Here is a 19,101-nt window from a genome sequence, read left to right as displayed (position 1 = left end):
ACAAGGAATAATGGCCACAAGTTGTTGGAGAGCAGGTTTAGATTAGATATCCATAGGAACTACTTTACAGTTAGGGCAGCTAGGATCTGGAACCAATTTCCAAGGGAAATGGTGCTGGCTCCTACCCTGGGGGTCTTTAAGAAGTGGCTCAATGCCTACCTGGCTGGGGTCATTTGAGCCCAGTTTTCCTTCTGCCCAGGCAGGGGGTTGGACTTGAAGATCTACAAGGTCCCTTCCAACCCTACTTCTATGATTCTCTGATTCTATTTAAATAGAAATATTCATCATCTCATATACAATTTTATAAAAATGGTGTACTGAAAGGTCCTTTTATCTTCTCTGACAAGGCTGGCAAGGGTTTTCTTAATGATAGGTAAAAGGACTAATGGAACTAATACTCTACAGGTGGCCCTTTCATTCCCATGTACACCATGGGGCTCTGTGTCATTATGCAAGGGTCTGCTTTTACGCAAGGGGTGCGTTTACACATGCATATTAATTTGATACAATAAACTCCAGTGCTTATTGTACCAGTTTATTGTTCCTAGGCTCACATTTACATGTGTGCTTGGGTTCGCTGCATGTTGAGCCAGTGTGCTGTGATGGGGTTGGCTGGAGCACAGGGGTGCTTCAGTGTGGGGGCTAGCCAATGGGCAGCCCCCACACTGAAGCACCCTTATGCCCCAGCCATCCTTCTCCAGTGTCTACATGTGTGTTGCTGTGGAGTTTTTCACTCTGCAGCAGGATAGTACATGTATTGGCAAATGCTATCCTGTTGCGGAGTAAATGAGTTTACTCCAGTCTAATACGGTTGAATGTGTAGATGTGTGATGTTTACTGTGCAGCTAATTAGTCTACTGCACAACAAACATCTCATGTAGACATGCCCTAAGGTATTTACAGGATTACTGTCTAATGGGCTGTATAGCAGGCAAAAGTGAGACAGTCTATACATTAAGTACTACTGAATGCCCAAATTAAACTGAAATAACGTATGATTCCTTTTAGTCATAGAAAATGAAGTTGTTTCTTTGAAATGTACCTGGCACACAATTTGCAGGCAGGAATGAGATTTCTCCTTGTGACAGTATCCCTTGCCAGTCAGATTAGTGTCTGATCTGCTTTTCAGAAAAAGTGAATTGAATTTTCAGTATAATTTATATGTAGTAATTCTATACCTCACACTTGTTGAATTGAATTTTAATTTCTCATGTGGTTCAGAGCCTTCTCAGGTCTGATTCAATAATTATGCAATTTAGAATGTACTGCATGTGTAGGCATTGGGCAGGAGGTTGAGAGGCTGCTTTTTAAGGACAATAAACTTTGGTCAGTCTTTTCAAAAGTAACTCAAGATTTTGATGCATCTATTTTTGTGTGACAAGCTGGGGAAATCTAAAGGGAATTCTGAGGACGTATTTAGTACTTTCCAAGAATCAGACACTCAATTCAGAGTCTCAAAAGGAGAGGCACTCAAAATCACAAATCACGTATGACTGTGAACATTGCCTACTATACACTAGTACTTTAACATTCTAGTTTATATACTAGTATGCTAATGCTATAAACTTCAGGTTGATTTTTTTGTCAAACATGAACCAATTATTCAGATTTAACAATGTTTCGTGAACTTGGCTTGCTTCTTGTTTCCAGCTGCCACAGGATCTACCAACATAGAGTACAGTGATTAAATTATTTTGGAAAGATCATCTCTTTGATCTTTTTCTCTTTGCATTCTTAGGCTACGGGCTGAGGAGGGAGAGGAGGATCGAGGTAGTGAACCAAAGACTGTGGCGCTGGTGTCATCGGGCAGGCTTTGGCTTCCATGACCACAGTCTGCTCTTTGGTGAGAGGCAGTGAGCTGCTGGAAAGGGACAGTTTCCACCTCTCTCTGCTGGGGAGGAGGCTCTTCTTAGCCAGACTGGCTGGCCTGCTCCACTGGGCTTTAAATTAAGCTCACTGGGGGATGGGGGGACTACTGAGCAACCCTTGCAAAGCCAGCAGGCCAAGGCACTCTAAGGAGCCCACCCCTGCTCCAGCCCTGGAATGAACTGCAGGCAAGGCAGGGACCCCCAAAGGGACACTTGTGTGCCTATACACAAATGTCAGGAGCTTGGGGAATAAACAGGAGGAACTTGTCCTCCTGCTAAACACAAATAATTATGATGTCATAGGGATATCAGAGACCTAGTGGGACTCCACCCATGACTGGGCCATGTGTATAGACAGCTATATTCTGTACAGGAGAGATCGAGTGGACAAAAGGGGCAGAGGTGTAGCTTTCTATGTCAAGGAAAGCTACGTATCCCTACAAGCTGACATTGACACCCAGGGTGGATGACTAGAGTCCCTCTGGGTTAAAATCCGTGGGGAACACGGCACAGGGGACACTATGGTGGGAGTCTACTAAAGACCCTCTACCCAGGATCAAGACCTTGACCAGGAGTTCACCAGGGAATTGGCTGAGGCCACATGCTCCCGGTGCATCGTTGTCATGGAAGACTTCAACTACCCAGACATTTTGTTGGAAAAGCGATTGGCCAAATCCGAGTGGTTGCAAGCTTTCTCTCGTGCATGGATGAGCTCTATCTGATGCAAGAAGTCTATGGACCGACGAGAGGCAAAGCGCTGCTTGACCTGGTACTGGCAACCCGGGACGACTTAGTCACTTAATAGTGACCTAACGATCAAAGGGAAGTTGGGTGACAGTGACCATGAGCTGATCACTTTCGCCATCCGCCATAAAGCTGGCAAGTCAGTCAGTAATACAGAAGTCCTTGACTTCAGGAAAGCTGAATTTGACAAGCTAAGGAGGCTTGTCAGTGAGGCCCTAAAGGGCCACAACCCAAAGGGGAGGGGAGTTCAGGAGGAGTGGTTGCTCCTCAAGGGAGCAATCCTGGATGCACAAGCAAAGTATATCCCATCTCAGAGGAAAGGCAGCAAAAGGGCACAGCAGCCCCCTTGGCTCTCCAGGGAACTAGCAGACCTCCTACATCTTAAAAGAAGGACCTACAAAGGATGGAGGACTGGATCCACCACCAAGGAGGAATAGTCTGCACTGGTCTGGACCTGCAGGGAAAGAACAAGGAAAGCCAAGGCTGTGATAGAACTCCAGCTAGCTACAAATATCAAGGACAATAAAAAGTCCTTTTTTAGATATGTGGGGAACAACCTTGGACCCCTGCTAAACCAGATGGGACAACTGACGCCCAGGAAAAAGCAAACTTGCTAAATGGGTACTTTGCGTCAGGTTTTCACCAGTACAATGGGGCGCCCCTGCCCACTATGGGACAGGAAGGCCTGGGTGAGGGCGATTCCTTACCCTCCATCAATGCTGACCTCGTGAAGGAACACCTTGAGAGGCTGGATACCTTCAAGTCAGCCAGCCCTGACAGTTTACACCCCAGGGTACTCAAGGAGCTGGCCAGCATCATAGCCCAGCCCCAGCACAGATCTTCAAGAATTCCTGGTGCTCTGGTGAAGTGCCCAAAGATTGGAAGAAGGCCAATGTGGTGCTTATCTTCAAGAAAGGGAGGAAAGTGGATCCAGCAAACTACAGGCCCATCAGCCTGACCTCTATCCTGGGGAAGGTCTTAGAAAAGATTATCAAAGAGGCCATCCTTAACAGACTGGCTGACGACAACATCCTGACGGATAGCCAGCAGGTTTGTTGCGGGTAGGTCTTGCTTGACGAATCTCATTTCCTTCTACAACCAGGTGACCTATCACCTGGACAAGGGGGAAGAGATTGATGTCATATATCTTGACTTTAAAAAAGCCTTGATCTTGTATCCCTTGATTACCTCTTGGCAAAACTGGCTAACTGCGGCCTCGATCTCACCATGATCCACTGGCTGAGGAATTGGCTCTGCGACAGGACCCAGAGGGTGGTGGTTGACGGAAGTCAATCATCGTGGTGCACTGTGACCAGTGGGGTCCCTCAAGGCTCTCTCCTAGGGCCTATACTATTTAACATCTTCATTAGTGATGTAGACATTGGTGTCAGAAGAACTTCTTTACTGTCCAAGCCCCCAAGGTTTGGAATAGATTGTCACTGGAGGTGGTTCAACCACCTACTTTGAATGCCTTCAAGAGATATTTATATGTTTATCTTGCTGGGGTTTTATGATCCCTGCTGACTTCCTACCCCTAGGGCAGGGGGCTGGACTCGATGATCTTCTGAGGTCCTTTCCAGCCCTAGTGTCTATAAATCTATGAATCTAACATGACTGAAAATTAAACTTCATTTGAGGAAGCCTTTCCTATTGAGGTTTCTGGCCAACCTCAACACTAATATAAGGTGGGATTTTCAACGTTACATTTGACAATTCCAACCATAGTTTCTAGATTCCCTCAAATGCATGATTAAAATGATAGCTATCTGTAAGGTACTGCACCTACAAAGTCCCTCTCCTGCCTCAGCTCGTGGAAGGAATAGTGGATGGGACACTTCTGGAAAACTTTAAAAAGGTCAAATGGCCTACAACTAGGATCTCTCTCCCCTATCTCTTCTTGTAACTCATGGTTGTGGGGCCCAGGCTGGGAGATCCCAGGTCCTGCAACCATAGGAAATGGACTGGGAGATAAGGATCTCCCAGTGCCGTTCCTATGATCATGGAGCTGGGGCTGGGAGCTCCCTGCTGCTGGGGCAGGGGGGCATTGACAGTGGTGGTGCCTCATCAGTGCTCATAGCCTGCAGCCAACAAAGAGTTGCAAGGTGGGTGGGGGGAGGGGCTAGAGCAAGAGCAGAATTGCTTACACATGGGGGGCCCAATCTGTTCAAACTTCCTTGGTATGGTGGCGGCGGCAGCTTGGCAGCACCCACAGTCTACAGCCAACAAACTCATGATGCTGGGCAAGTTCAGCCAGGCTGGGTATCCCCACGTGCAAACAATGCTGCCTGAACTTCAGCCCGCCCTGCACCTCCACCGCCTTGCAACCCTTTCTTGGCTGTGGGCTGCAGGTTCTGCTGAGCTGTTGCCATCACCAGGATGCCAGGTGAATTCAGCTGGGCTGGTGCCCCCTGCGTCGAAGTGAGGCAGGTGGGGGAGGCTGCAGCAAAGGTGGCATCATTTGCATGCAGGGGGCCTGAACCTGGCAGAACTTTTCTGGCCTCATGGCAGTGGCGGCTTGGTGGTACCTGCAGCCCACAGTCAGCAAAGGGTTGCGAGGTGGGCTGGGGGGGGGTGTGGGCTGGAGCATAGGAAGAATCGCTTGCATGTTGGTGATGGGGGCACTGTCTCTCAGCCTTGCCCACTGCTGCCCTCTGCTCTGCCCCTGGCTCCGCTCCACATGCAGGAGCCCTGCTGGGACAGCTCAGAGCACTTGTATCCCACTGCTTGCATGACTCCACCCGGCAATACATTGCTGCTGGTTGGGGCAGGCAGGGGCAGGGACTGGGTGCTACACAGTCACCATATCATAGCATTTCCTTGCAAATCACATTTTTTTGTGAAAATTACTTAATTTCATGATTTTCATGAAAAATACAAAATCATGATTTAAGCCAGGCCCTACTAACATCTGGTGAGATCTCATTGGAACAGCAACAGTAATACTACCCAACAGAAATGTTGCTCATGATACATCCTAGAACAGGGATGGGGAACCTCTGGGCCATCAGTCAACTGTGGACTCCATTACCTAGCTGCCCCTGCCCGCATGGCTTGTGCTGGTTTCCATGGAGACCTCAGTCACACTGGTGGTGTGCACGGCAGAGCAGTGCAGGGGGCTGCTCTGGAGCTGCTAGGAATGTGGGATAGGGGCAGCTTGCTCCAGAGTTGTGATCTGTAGCCTGCACACTCTGGGCAGGGGCATGCAAGCAGGAGATTGTGGCTCTGCCCCGGCTCCAAACAGGCTGTCACTGCTGCAAGGAGCTGAGGCAGAGCCACGGTCCCCTGCATGTGTGCACGCAGGCTACAGATTGCAGCTCTGCCCTGGCTTCAGAGCAAGCTGCCCCCATCCTATGTTTCCAGCAGCTCCAGAGCAGCACCCTGCACTGCTCTGCCATGTGCACTGCCAGCACGGCTGAGGCTGGGGTCTCTATGGAGACCAGCACAAGCCATGTGGGCATGGGCAGCTGGGAAACGGAGTCCCCATCCAACCAGATCATTCCCCATCCCTGTCCTAGAAGACAAATTTTGCCCTAATTCAGATGAGGGCATGCCTTTATATAAGAGTATCTATGCCCTGTGGCCTGTTAGGGCCATTCTGCTGATGGGCTAGAATTTGTGCTGTGACTTAGGAGAAATTTGGAAACAAGCTAATTTTCTGGCTACTGACACTGTGGAACAGGAATAGATATGCATGACCATGCAGTGATTGTTGCATAATATATTACTCTGTTAATAAACAAATGATCTAGAAATGGCAGTTAGCAGCTTTTCAACAATTTTGCCATTGCTAGGCTTTTGAATACATACAATGTTTATATCCTAGTAATTCTGAGGTCTGCAGCCCGGTTCTTCTCTGAAGGCAGGACCTCTGAGGTTGATTATATACTTCAGTCAAATTAAACTCCTCATTCATGGAGTGACATTGGTTCCAATCTATTTTTTTCAAGAGCTTTAAATTGTAAGGACATATCGTAAAGACTTATTAAGGACACTTTAAAAATGTCACAAAACATACAATGCCATGGTAACACATGAAGGAGAGCAAATTTAGCCTTAAATCAAAAGAGGAGATGTATTTCTAGTGATGGATAGGTTCTTTTCTTCTATGGGAGGGGAAGATCGCATTGACCTTGAAGGATCAAACTAAGTTCAGAGCAGGGACACTGGATAGGCAATGATGTTACATTTGGCCAGAGACCCAGAGAAGTGGCATGCTGACACAGATACTTTTGTTCAACTTTCACATGCCCCATTGTTCCTGAATGACCCAGGGGATTAACCCTTCTGAAGCCTATACTCTGGTAAATGTGCTGCTGTTCGTCAGTTCATAATAGTGGAGTCACCCACTGCTGGAAGGAAAACTGAGCAGATGCTGCCACAGATTACAAAATAGAACTTGAATCAAAAAACCGGCAGAGGGTCATTTCCGAAAGCATGCTGCACTCAACAGTCTTCAAAGTTCTTGGCAGGTAAAAGCTTAAACTGAGGCAGCATTAATCTGTTGGCTCAGGGTATGGAAAGGCAAGAAAAACTGCTTTACAAAAGGAATGTTGCCAAAAGAATGTACGGTAACAGGAGTCATTTTACTAGTTGAGCTTTACTTTAGTAACAGTGGGTGCATCTACAGGAGAGACTAACTACACAGAAGCCTAGTAACTGGTGCTACTACGTATTGATTTAGCATTTGGTTATACAAGTACTAAACTTAATGTGCAGTAACTACAGCACATTAACGAATGTGTAGATGCACACAGTGAAAGCAATTTTTTATGTTGTTGACCAAACTGAACTCAGATTTTGAAGAAATGACATTGTACCAATTACCACTAAAAAAGTGTGAAAATTTGTCAACAACTACCCCACATTATGGTACTGAAGAGATTGCAATATTTTTCAATACTTAGAAAGGGATAAAGCCTCATGTAGAGTGAAGACATTCTGATTAGACAATTAAAAAAATGGAGAATCAGAACTGTGGAGCTCAGTTCCCAGATCCACCCTCTGGCTTTCTGTGTGATTCTGGAAAATTCACTTGACTTATATGAGAAAATGGGCATATTAATATTTAGCCACCTCTATCCATCTCAATTAAATATGTATAGTGGTCATCAACTTCATTAGGTATTGTGAGAAAGTGTAAGTTTATAAAGTACCCTGAGGGCATTATAGTATATAATACCTATGGTGTCATGGTATCTCAAAATATTATGATTATGTACATCTCAGAAGAACAAGATGTAGTTCTAGAAAACTATATACACTAGACAAGAGTAGGTTGGATTATCACTCTCATTCTGACTTTCTATAGAAGGGTGAGGGAAAAATTTGGTGGCCAAAAGAGAAGCGTAGGACTGACATAACACCATTATGCTGCTTGCTCTCATAGGCAATAGAATAATGGACATTCTGGGCAGATCATCATCATAGATCTCAGAAGGACATCAACAGATAGGATAAGGCTGCCTTATGTTTAAACAAGACTAGCAGAAGAGCTGTATATCCTGTCCACATTAAAATTTATCAATAGGTTAGTTAATACATGCCTACTAGTACAAGTTAAAAGATGGCTGGATAATAAAATAGGGATAAACACAGATGATGAATTAACTTGATTCTGGGTGTGTCTACATATTGCCATATAGTGACATTGCTACAGCGTCATGCTTTAGTATTTCCTTTTGGAAGTGCTAAAACACGGCACAGTAACTGCCTGTAATATGCTGTGTGCACAGCGCATGGTTAGATTTTGCCGATACTTTGCCAAAGTAGTGCGAAGTAGCTGCTGATCACATGTAGACTTACATGATTGCTACGTCACTGTAGTGCATTGCTACAGCGACATGTAGATGCACCCTCTGTGAATCTTTTTTTTAAGCTGATAGAAGAGCATTTTCTTAGAGTTGCAGACAAAGCCAGTGCAAACAGACATCATTCACATTCAAAGAGGAAAATGCATGCTTTAGCAATACTCAATGTTTCTCCAGGGTTTTATGATCTTGTTGGACAATAAGTTACAATCAAACCTTTGTTTCTAGATAAATGAAACATGATTATATTCTAGGGAGACCATTAAGAGATCTATTCCCTGCTGGATGCAACTATCAAAATCATTAATATTAACCAGGACTTGTGCACTGCAGTATTAAGAATAAATATCAGGCCCCAATATAGTAATATAAAGTGTTGAAGAGTGCAGGGAAAGAAGTGGAGGAGGGCTTGAAAGTATTTAATGTAAGGGCAATGCAGAAATTACAACTATAATCAAAATACCTAATGAATAGTAGGAAAATCTAAGGATTAGAAACAGGAAAGCGGTAATCTGCTGTGTTCTAAAATAATACAGGAATAATTTCATTTTGTAGCTCCTATCCTCTGCTTTAAACAAGGGTCTGTCTCACAGGCTCTGGATCTCTAACCAAACTAGTCCAAGACTTCCAGTGGATCACAGACATCTCAGCAACACAATTGAAATTAGTGCTAAATTGCAGATGTAGATCAGAATCTCCAGAGCTCATAGGAAGAGTTAGTGAAATTAACTCAATTGCCCTGTGTCAGGTTTGTTGAAAGGTGCTTGCAAATAGCTTTGGAGGCTTCTCTCCCCAAAGCAGATACAGTACAAGCAGTTACAGAAAGCATTTGCCTTATCATGCCTCAGGTCTTGAGAGGAACATTCATTTTCCATCCTATTTGTGGTTGGCCTATCTCTGAGACTTTTAAAAAGAAAGCAACTGTGATGAGGAATCCTATGACGCAGACACATATCCACAAAGAACAGGACCGAAAATACCCGAGTTGTTTTATATAGGCCACCCCAAGCTGGATCCAAAAATCTGTTAGAAAAATATTATTATATTATCCCAATTTTAATCAAGGCTACAACCTTTTATTTTTAACTAGCTCTCATGCAACTTTCTTTATTCATACGGCTCTGTATCATTACCCACATTTTACAAACAAGAAGCTAAAGATCAATGAAGGGAAGAAGCTTGTCTGAAGTCACTTGACACCAAGTAGAACCTAGGTCTCCTGAATCTGAAGTCTATTATATTCAATCAACTAGGGCAATGCCCCTCATGATTTTTGGCAGGAGTCTACAAAACTCAATATAAACTGAGGAAAATGAAAATGCAAGAGCTTCATATGAGTAGATTCATTTACCTGCAGTGTTTGCAAACCAAGCCTCACAGCACTGAGCCAATGCATTAGAGCCAGAGATTGAAGCTGAATATAAATAAACCAGTGTAGTTACACTGTGCCAGTTGAGAAAAAAACGGCAAGCAGCATAAATAATGGAAACTATATTAGAAATGCACAAGACTTTTTGCATTCTAATTCCATGGCACTATCAGTAACACGCACAAGGAAGGCTTTGTAATGTTGTATGAAGACAAGTTAACCTGTTGTATAACTGCACTGCTTTCAGTTGGTTAACACAATTAAGAGAGAACTAACAACAGTAAAATTGTATGAATGTATGGTTGGGTTTTTTTTCATTTGATAGTGCAGTCATACTTTCTGGAAACTTTTCTGTTTCGTACCTGGTAAAGTAGCTTGTGGCTTGGAGGTCTGAGTCCTGTGGACGAAGGTTATCATGCACATACTTGAGATCCTGGATGCTGTTCAGTTCAGGCAATCCTGCATGCAGCATCTATAAATACATAGGATCAGTCCAATAAATGCATTGAAAATCCTAAATGAAATGAGTTTAACTGAGAAAAGTATGGATTTATGGGGAAAATACTCTCTCCTTTTTATAAAATGCAAACCTCTCCTCATTTGAATGGTGCTCTGTAAGACTGGACCCCTGGATCACTGATGAGGTGAATGCATTGTGGTGTTCACAACCTCACACTGAGGCAACACAAGAGGGGCATCTTCACATGGATATGGCCTCCAGTCTCTAGCAATTTCCCCCTTTCCTCAAAGCTACTTTGGTCTTCCCAAGGTGGCAAAGGGAACTCCAGGCCAGGCCATGGAGACCAAGCTCAGTGGTAAATAATCACCGATCTGACAACAAAATTTTCCTCCCCTGTAAGACCTGCCCAAACACCAGTCCAGAATGGAAACCTTCCCTAATCCTATATACTTCTGTAACAAAAAGTTGTTTTTTTGAGGATCTCTTTGGGTTACATTAGTTCAAGGGCATGGAAATATGATGTTTTTTAAAATACATATGTTTGAACATGCAGTATCCCTTTAACCTTTTAGGTTACATTGAGATGAGGGTTGGATTGAAGTAAGAAGTGCACTACCAGAAATATCCAATATGACTGGCACAGCTACCTCTAGTCATGATAAATGTCAAAAAAGGGTGGGGAAAGGGGGAGAGGAATCTTTCTAATTAGGTTCAAAGCTTTGTGCTACCACCACAGAGCACTGTTACTTTTTGTATAATGGAGAGAAAATCTTTCCCACCCATTGCTCATGAAGAATACAGAAGTGACTTTATAATCACTACTTGGGCTCTGTTCTTTCTGAAATTATATTTATTTCCAGTACAAACTGAAAAGCCCATTGATCTCAAAGGATTAAACTACCAGCAAATAAAAGAGAAACATTACTTTTAGTTTAAGATTTTCTTTTTTGTGCAAAGGAGTACTTAAATTGGAGGAGGAGGCATGTTCATTTTCTTTAATTCTTTTCACCTTGTCTATATTTTTGAGTCAATGCTTTGTTATTTTGGGTTCTTTTCTCCTTACGGATAATATGATGCTTAATACCTAGGACCTTGTCTACAGCAACACTAGGGCTCTGACAGCTTGAACACTGTTTATGTGGGTCTGGTTAACAGAAAGCAGAAGGGACAGAACAATTTTAATAGTTTCAAGGTAAATTTCAACAGTTTTCAGGACAATCTTGACCTGATCTTGGAGGAGTTTGATGAGTACAGAGAGAACAGGAGCAATGATCACCTTCTGCATTTATACACACACACCCGTGCTTATCCACAAGTGTCCAAGCACTGCAAAAGAAGGTTATCACCATTTTACAAATGGGGAAAGAGAGGAACAGGCAAGTAAAGCAACTTGTCCAATGCCATACTAAACTAATGCCAGGAATACAAACAGAATCCAGGTTTCCTACAGTATCATTAGCTACCTCAGCAGAAATACGCAGAATGGGAATGAGTCCATACTCAGCAAATTTAGGAAAGTGGAGCAAGTGCTGTGGAAAGCTCTTGGTGGAGTGGCTTTTCTATGCTGTCCTGTTTGCTAACCTTCCAGCTGCTTGGTCTTCAAAGAACATCCTGCAGACTCCACTGCTCTTGCTATATATATATTTTCTCCCCTCTTGTTTAGGGGTAGATGAAGGATTCCCATCACCATGGCTAGAAATGCTGAATGCTGATCAGATAAAACTTGAGGCAACCACTTGGAAAAGCAGGCATACATATACACGGACACCTAGCTGGTATGGGGGGGATGATATTTAATGGTTATTGGCATTTTGACTGTCTGCTCATAACTAGAAATGGTCCTCAATCATATAATTCAGACCTGGATGTCTAATTCCAAAAAGACTGGCGGTGTTTGAATTTTATCAGAGTGAAAGAGAAATAGAAGTACAGCTATGAGGGATGACTTGAAATGCCACTTTTTTTAGGGCTATTTAGATACAGGCTAGGCTCATCTCTGAATGTAGCAATGAATAATACTGGTCACTGATACCATGACTTTTCATGCTTAAATCTCAGTGCTTTACCAGCATGAGCAAGTTTCATTACATCTATTTTACAGACAGCATTTCTGAAGCACAGGAAACTGAAATGACTTATCCAAAGGAATAGTGAGATTGCTGGGTCTGCTACAAATTGGGTCCGATGTATCCTGGATTTCAGTAGTGACTCCTGTCTGCCTGTTTTTCACTCACATTTTGGCACAGAGCTAATTTGTCAGGATTGAATGAACTACTCTCCCCAACCCCTGCTACAGAGAGACCCGAAATACAATTTTCTATCTGACAAACCTGTAAGATTTGGAATGGATTTTACATTTTTTCTAACTAGTTGAATGGTGCTCGTGTCCCTCTGGAAGCCCTCTATAATAGTTCACATTGATTCTTTAATGAGGGCAAAGCTGATGAACTACAGCCTTTTATGTAGCTGAACTCTGCCTGCAAATCTCTTGGGCTTCCCACAGATGTTTCTGCTTTTGAGAACTATGGGAACTTCATGGATTATTTCTTTCCTCACTCCCAAGAGCAAATGCTGGGGCTGTTGATATCTGGAAACATACCTCTCACCACCAAGAACAAAGCATTAGCTCCATACTGGCCCAAAAAGCAACTTGTGGTTCATAAGCACAGTTTGCTGGAAACCACAAAGAGTTACCAACCATTCAAAGCAGACAACATTCAGAAGCCCTATTGTAACGATTATTGTGTAGTTATAGATTGGATTTTTCTTTTAAAACCCAACTTATATGGACTTTATATAGATATGAAAAAGCCTGTTTTCAGCATCACAATAATCTGAATTGTGGAAATGCAAATTATTTCAATAGAAAATAAATAGAAGGAAATTAGTTTATCTTCCCTTTTCCTGAATCATCTGTTTTTTGCACTTAAGTGAACTCAAAGAGAAACTTTCTTAGAGCTTATTTAGGTTTTTTTTTTTATATATTTCCCTTATCTATATCCCTCTTTGATTTGTTTAGTTCTGACTACTTCCTTGTGTGATATGCAGAGTCAAATTCTCACTCCAAGCTTTCCTGAGAAGAACCAGGGCCTCACCAATCTTCTGTTGTTTATTTTACTGTCTCTTGATTTGTTTTATCTGTTTAAAAAGCATTCATCCATAAGCACTGAGCATCCTGCCTGCTATTTGCAATTGCAAAATATAATACAATCAGATTATCCTCTACCAAGCTGCAGTTCAGAGTGAAATATTTATATATTCCTATATGTTAGCCTGTTCTACCACTGTCCTACCACTCTTCAAAGGCCAGAAAACACAAATGGATCCCTCAAAATCCTAGCCATAGTGAACCAAGGGTAAGAGCCATTCCAGAGTCCTTTGAGAGAACCCTTTCCCAGCATCTCCTTTCTATTACATCAAAGGGGATTTTGTGTTATCACCTCTGCTGACTGCAGGAGTTTCAGGGCATCAGTGGAAAAGAGGCTACCCCACTGGGAATGGCTGGCATCAAGCAATTTAGGAGTTTATGGGTTAAACCTGAAATTTCTATTGAGAAGCTCATAAATAACCAGTTGAGGTCCTTGAGTACAGGTGCCCAGGTGCTCTCCTTGAGACATTCCACTAAAAACAGGGCACCTCCTGGCTGTACCAGTGTTCAGCCAGGTCCATTACACTATGCTTTGTGAAAGTGAAAATTACATTTCGCTGCACCTCAAAAAGTGTTTAGAGAGGTAGATTTGGCACTCCTGTACAATTCTTTAGGCCAGGCAAGACAGGCATAGGGCAAGGATTTCAGCCATCATCCCTCCTCTCCTGTGTGCTTGAAGGATGCTGATGATGCAAGGGCCCAAAGCTGTAGCAATGAGTGTAGAGCTGCACCAGTGCACAGTCCAGATGTTTGGTCTTTGTATCCATGAAGCTGAAACTGTTTCATAAACATTGAATTAATTAATTAACCAATCGCATCACACCATGAGGTAGGGAGGTATTAATATTGCCATTGGGTGGGTGTGAAAATAAAAGCACAAAAGAAGTTATGGATCTGCTTAAAGCTAAGCAGAGAACGAGTGGTAGAGCTTCAGTAGCAAAATATTTTTAAAAAATCCTGTTAAGTATCATTGAAGATTAACATTTCCTTGGGCTGAATATTTTTTCTCCAGCCATTCTCACTACACGTAGCATTCTTGCCATATTGTATTTACCCTTGCAACAAAATGCTGTTGAACTCTATAACAATAGATCCCAAAACACTGCTGTGGCAGGACCAAAAGATGTAATGTCTTGCAGCCTCAACAACTGATACTGTAACATTTTTTAAATGATGGAGATCTTGTGAACAGAGTTTGCAAATGTCTGCTGGAAGAGCTGAAAATAGGACTGGGTGAAATTCACAAATTAAGGCCTTGTAATTTAGGTTGTCCCACACCTGATTGTAATTTTGCAAAAGAGCTGTTTTTTTTGGAAAGAAAATATTGAAGCTTCATGTTTGTACAGAAATTAATTAGCTTTCACACACAAGTGTAGGCAGAAAAACCTTTCCTGTACAAAGTGGCACTCTGACTGAAGTCACTGACATTTACAAAAAGGAGAAGTGCTCCTGGAAAATATTTGACACCACTCCAAGTCACTGTTTTATAGTAGAAAAAAGCCAATAAGGGAGATTGTTGTTTGGTTTCACCCTTGACTTTCTTACCATCTCCAACAGGTTCAAGAGCAACTGACTGTGCTTCCTGACTGTATTATAAGCTCGACAACAAAGCTCCACAAATTCTTGGAAGCGCTGAGGGCTTTTCCCACCTTTTGTGATGAAATACTCCATCTCTGAAGTAAAGATGAAAGGAGCTCGGTCCCTTGGGGAAAAAAACAAAATACAAAGACAAATGTCAAAAAAGGAAAAATAATGTAAGAGTTAATTATTTTAACTCACAACTCATATTTGGTTTTCTGCTATTCCGTTCCTCATTATTTCTTTTTCTCCTGTTCTCTATGTGCAGATGACTTCATTGCTGCACTCAGTGACACTGACTAATTGTGGCAGAAACAGATCTCACAGTGAAATCATCTTAGTAAAAACTGTTATGCAGCAAACTGGTGAGGCCAACAACTGAAGAAGAATCTCCTTTTAAACTCTTGTTGCTTTAATTTCCGTACTCCCTGCCTGAGCATAAATGTCTTGAAGCATATTCTCACCTGGCATTAAAATATTTAAATGCCATACTTGAATAGACTGGGATCCAAACATAACTCCCTACTGGGAAGGAAATACATTTAAAACAAAATCAGAACTGAACTAGCATGCAATTCATTTCTTTTTTTCCCTTCAGTACACTTTTGGGAAAGGCTGGTTCTGATCTCAGCTTCACCAAAATAAACCCAGAAAAACTCTACTACCTCTGTACAGTTGCAGTGAGTTCACACTGGTGTAAGCTGAAAGTAGACCTTGGTCTCCTTGGCTTGCTTTTTTCCCCTTTTCAATAACATATGTTTTTTGTGGCTACGTTATGGTACTGCAGGAGAAAATGACTCAGAGTTTTGCTAACAAACCTATCATTTGATACTTTAGTATAGCTTAACACACTGTACTGTAGCACACCCAGAGCTAATGCAGGATTTTATTCTAAGTGCAGATACAAATAAAAGTAAACAGAACAGAGACTTATCAACTAAGGAGATGTATGCAGTGGGTTGGGTTTAACACTTTTCATTATATACAAGCTGGAGCCAACACCCAGAATCCGAATATTAGTGAGGAGGCTTCATGTTCAGATATCAATTCTAGATTTCAAGCCCATCTCTAGGAAAAATAACTCCCATACAGTTGAGAACCAAATTTCAATAGGAATTATTTTTCACTTGCCTCAGGCCCTGAAAAGGGGCATGAAGAGTCAAAGGGTGAGATTAGCAAGTTGACCAGCAATGCTGGTTAGAATGCCCAACTTGGTTATCTCAGTGGATTAGGAAAAATGACAATCAAATTAAAAGTATTAATACAACACAGGGGTGTAGGTTATAGCCATGTTGGTCTAAGGACATAGGCAGACAAGGTTCTTTGGGTGAATCTGATATCTTTTATTAGACCAACTTAAATAGATGGAAAAAAAATTTAAGCAAGCTTTCAGGTTTAAAAACCCTTCATCAGGCTGAGGAAGTTTCTGCATTTGCTGTGTGCTCTTCCTGGATGGAATGAAAAATAAAGCAGCTAGAGGCTGGGCTGGTATGCATACAAGATAGGCAGTCAATGAAGATGTAAATTGAGGAGTCAGTGGGTGAGACAGGCTCGGTGGGGGGGGGGAAAGGGGGATGAATAGTGGAGAGGTACCTGGGGAGTCAGGTGTTAAGCAGGTTATAATGCGTCATAAATGCAATGTCTATATTTCATAGTAGCTAGAGTCAGGAGGGACCTGAACAGATCATCTAGCCTGACCCCCTGCCACAGGCAGGAATGAATGCTGGGTTCACAAGAACCCAGACAGGTGATCATCCAACCTCCTCTTGAATTTGCCCAAGGTACGGGCGAGGACCACTTCCCTGGGAAGTTGGTTCCAGATCTTGGCCACCCTAGCTGTAAAATATTGCCTTCTGATCTCTAACCTAAACCTATTCTCCATCAGTTTATGACCATTGTTCCTTGTCACCCCAGGTGGTGCTGGGGAGAAAAGGGCTCTATCTATTTGCTGTTGATCTCCCCTGATGAGCTTGTAGACAGCCACCAGGTCCCCCCTCGGCCTCCTCTTGCTGAGGCTGAACAGGTTCAGGTCCCTCAGTCTCTCCTCGTAGGGCCTGTCCTGCTGCCCTCTCACCAAGCGGGTGCCCCTCCTCTGAACCCTCTCCAGGCTGGCCACATCCCTTTTGAAGTGCGGCACCCAGTACTGGACGCAGTACTCCAACTGTGGCCTGACCAAAGTCGCATAGAGGGGGAGTATCACTTCTCTGGACTGGCTTGAGATGCACCTTTGGATACATGACAAGGTATGGGTGGCCTTGCTGGCTGCGGTCTGGCATTGGTGGCTCATGTTCATCTTGGAGTCAATAATGACTATGAGATCCCTTTCCACCTCTGTGCTTTCAAGAAGGGAACTCTCCAGCCTGTATGTATGCTGTGGATTCCTTCTCCCAAGGTGCAGCACCCTGAATTTGTCTATGTTGGATCCCATCCTATTCTCGTCTGCCCACTTTTGTAGTCTGTCTAAATCTAGTTGCAGCCTATCTCTTCCTTCAAGTGTGTCTACCTCACCCCACATCTTAGTGTCATCAGCAAACTTGGACAGCGTGCTTTCCACCCCCTTGTCCAACTCGCTGATGAAGATGTTAAACAGTGCGGGCCTGAGGACTGAGCCCTGGGGTACCCCACTGCTCACATCTCATCAGGTTGAGTACAACCTGTCCACCACTACTCTCTGGGTGCGCACCATCAGCCAATTTTTTACCCATCCAACTGTGCAGGCATCAATGACGCACAATTTAGTCCATGATTTTTAGTACCCAGGAGGTTGATGAAGTGAAGTTCTTAGGCTTGTCTCTGAGAAGTATTTTTTAAGTTTCCTTTCAGGATTACAACTGAGAGACTGGAGAGAGAGTGAACTGTGCCCCCACCGGTAGTTGGGTATTCTCGTCTTTGATAGATTTCCAGTGTGCATTCATTCTGGTGTGCAGTTGTTGTTTGGCCTCTCCTACGTATTTTCCATCAGGGCATTTGGTGCATTGGATGAGGTATATTACATTTCTGGAGATGCAGCTGTGAGATCCAGGAATGTTGATGGCTCTGTTGTGGGGTGTAGTAATAGTGGGGGTGGTGGAGATGTGTTGGCAGGTTTTGTATTTCTTGTCATGGCATGGTCTGGATCCATTCAGTGTGTTCTGGGCCTGAGGAAGTTTGCTTTGGTGATGAGGTTAGCAAGGTTTGGTGCTTGTTTGAAGGCTAGGATGGGTGGCTCTGGGAAGATCTCTTTAAGAATAAGGTCTCTTTTTAGTATAGGTTGCAATTGTTTGAGGATTTTCCATATGGGTTTGAGGGAGGGGTGATATGTCATAACCAGCGGCGTGCGATTCATGGGGGTTTTTCATCTGTACTATAGCAATTCCTCCCGTGGTATCTGGGTGGCTCTTTCAAATGTGCGATCTATCTCTCTGGAGGAGTATCCTTGTTGGGTGAAAGCCTTTTTAAGATTGGTGAGGTGCAAATTTGGTGGTATCTGAGGGCTTGGCTGTATATCACAGCTTTTCTGGTGTGTTTAGGGCGACTGCTGGTTCTGTGCAGGTATAACAAGGTCTGTATTTTGCCAGTATGGATGCTGATCAGCATGTCTAAAAAGGAGATGTTGGTGCTGGAGTATTCAAGAGATAGTCAGATGGACGGATGGTGATTGTTGAATTTCTGATGGAACTCAGTCAGAGATTGCAGGTTTTCAGTACAAATGATGAAGATGTCATCGATATATCTTAAGTACAGCAAGGGTTTGATGGTGCAGTTCTTGATGAATTCTTTTTCCAGGTGACTCATAAAAAGGTTGGTTATTGTGGGGCTATTTTGGTGTCCATAGCTGTGCCCATGGTCTGGAGGAAGTGTTGGTTATTAAAAGTGAAATTGTTGTGTATGAGGATGAAGTGTATATGGTCAGTAATATCTTTGGGTCTGTACTCTGAGTTGTAATCTTGCTCTTGTAGATATGTAAGGCAGGCTTGGATGCCATCCTGGTATGGGATGTTGGTATATAGGCTGGTAACATCCATGATGGCTAGGAGGGTTTTGCTGATCCTGGAGTAGTCTGACTACTCTCACAGGAGCTAAGCAAGCACACAGATCTGCAAAGGTACCACACATGGATCCAAAGTTGCTCTCTCAAAATACATACA

The 19,101-nt window shown here is 43.2% G+C and overlaps 1 protein-coding gene across 1 annotated transcript in view; it reads right to left on the bottom strand.

The window, feature by feature from the left end:
* Positions 1-19,101, bottom strand: part of PIK3C2G (phosphatidylinositol-4-phosphate 3-kinase catalytic subunit type 2 gamma) — a 372,292-nt gene that overhangs the window by 85,996 nt on the left and 267,195 nt on the right. The window contains 2 exon segments of the mRNA XM_059726204.1: positions 10,151-10,260; positions 14,942-15,098. Coding sequence (XP_059582187.1) covers positions 10,151-10,260; positions 14,942-15,098 — 267 coding nt within the window.

Source organism: Alligator mississippiensis, chromosome 4, assembly GCF_030867095.1.
Source record: "Alligator mississippiensis isolate rAllMis1 chromosome 4, rAllMis1, whole genome shotgun sequence".
NCBI classification, from domain to species: Eukaryota; Metazoa; Chordata; order Crocodylia; family Alligatoridae; genus Alligator; species Alligator mississippiensis.
The sequence above is the reverse complement of the archived record's forward strand: the minus strand, read 5'-3'. Positions and strand labels throughout refer to the sequence as shown.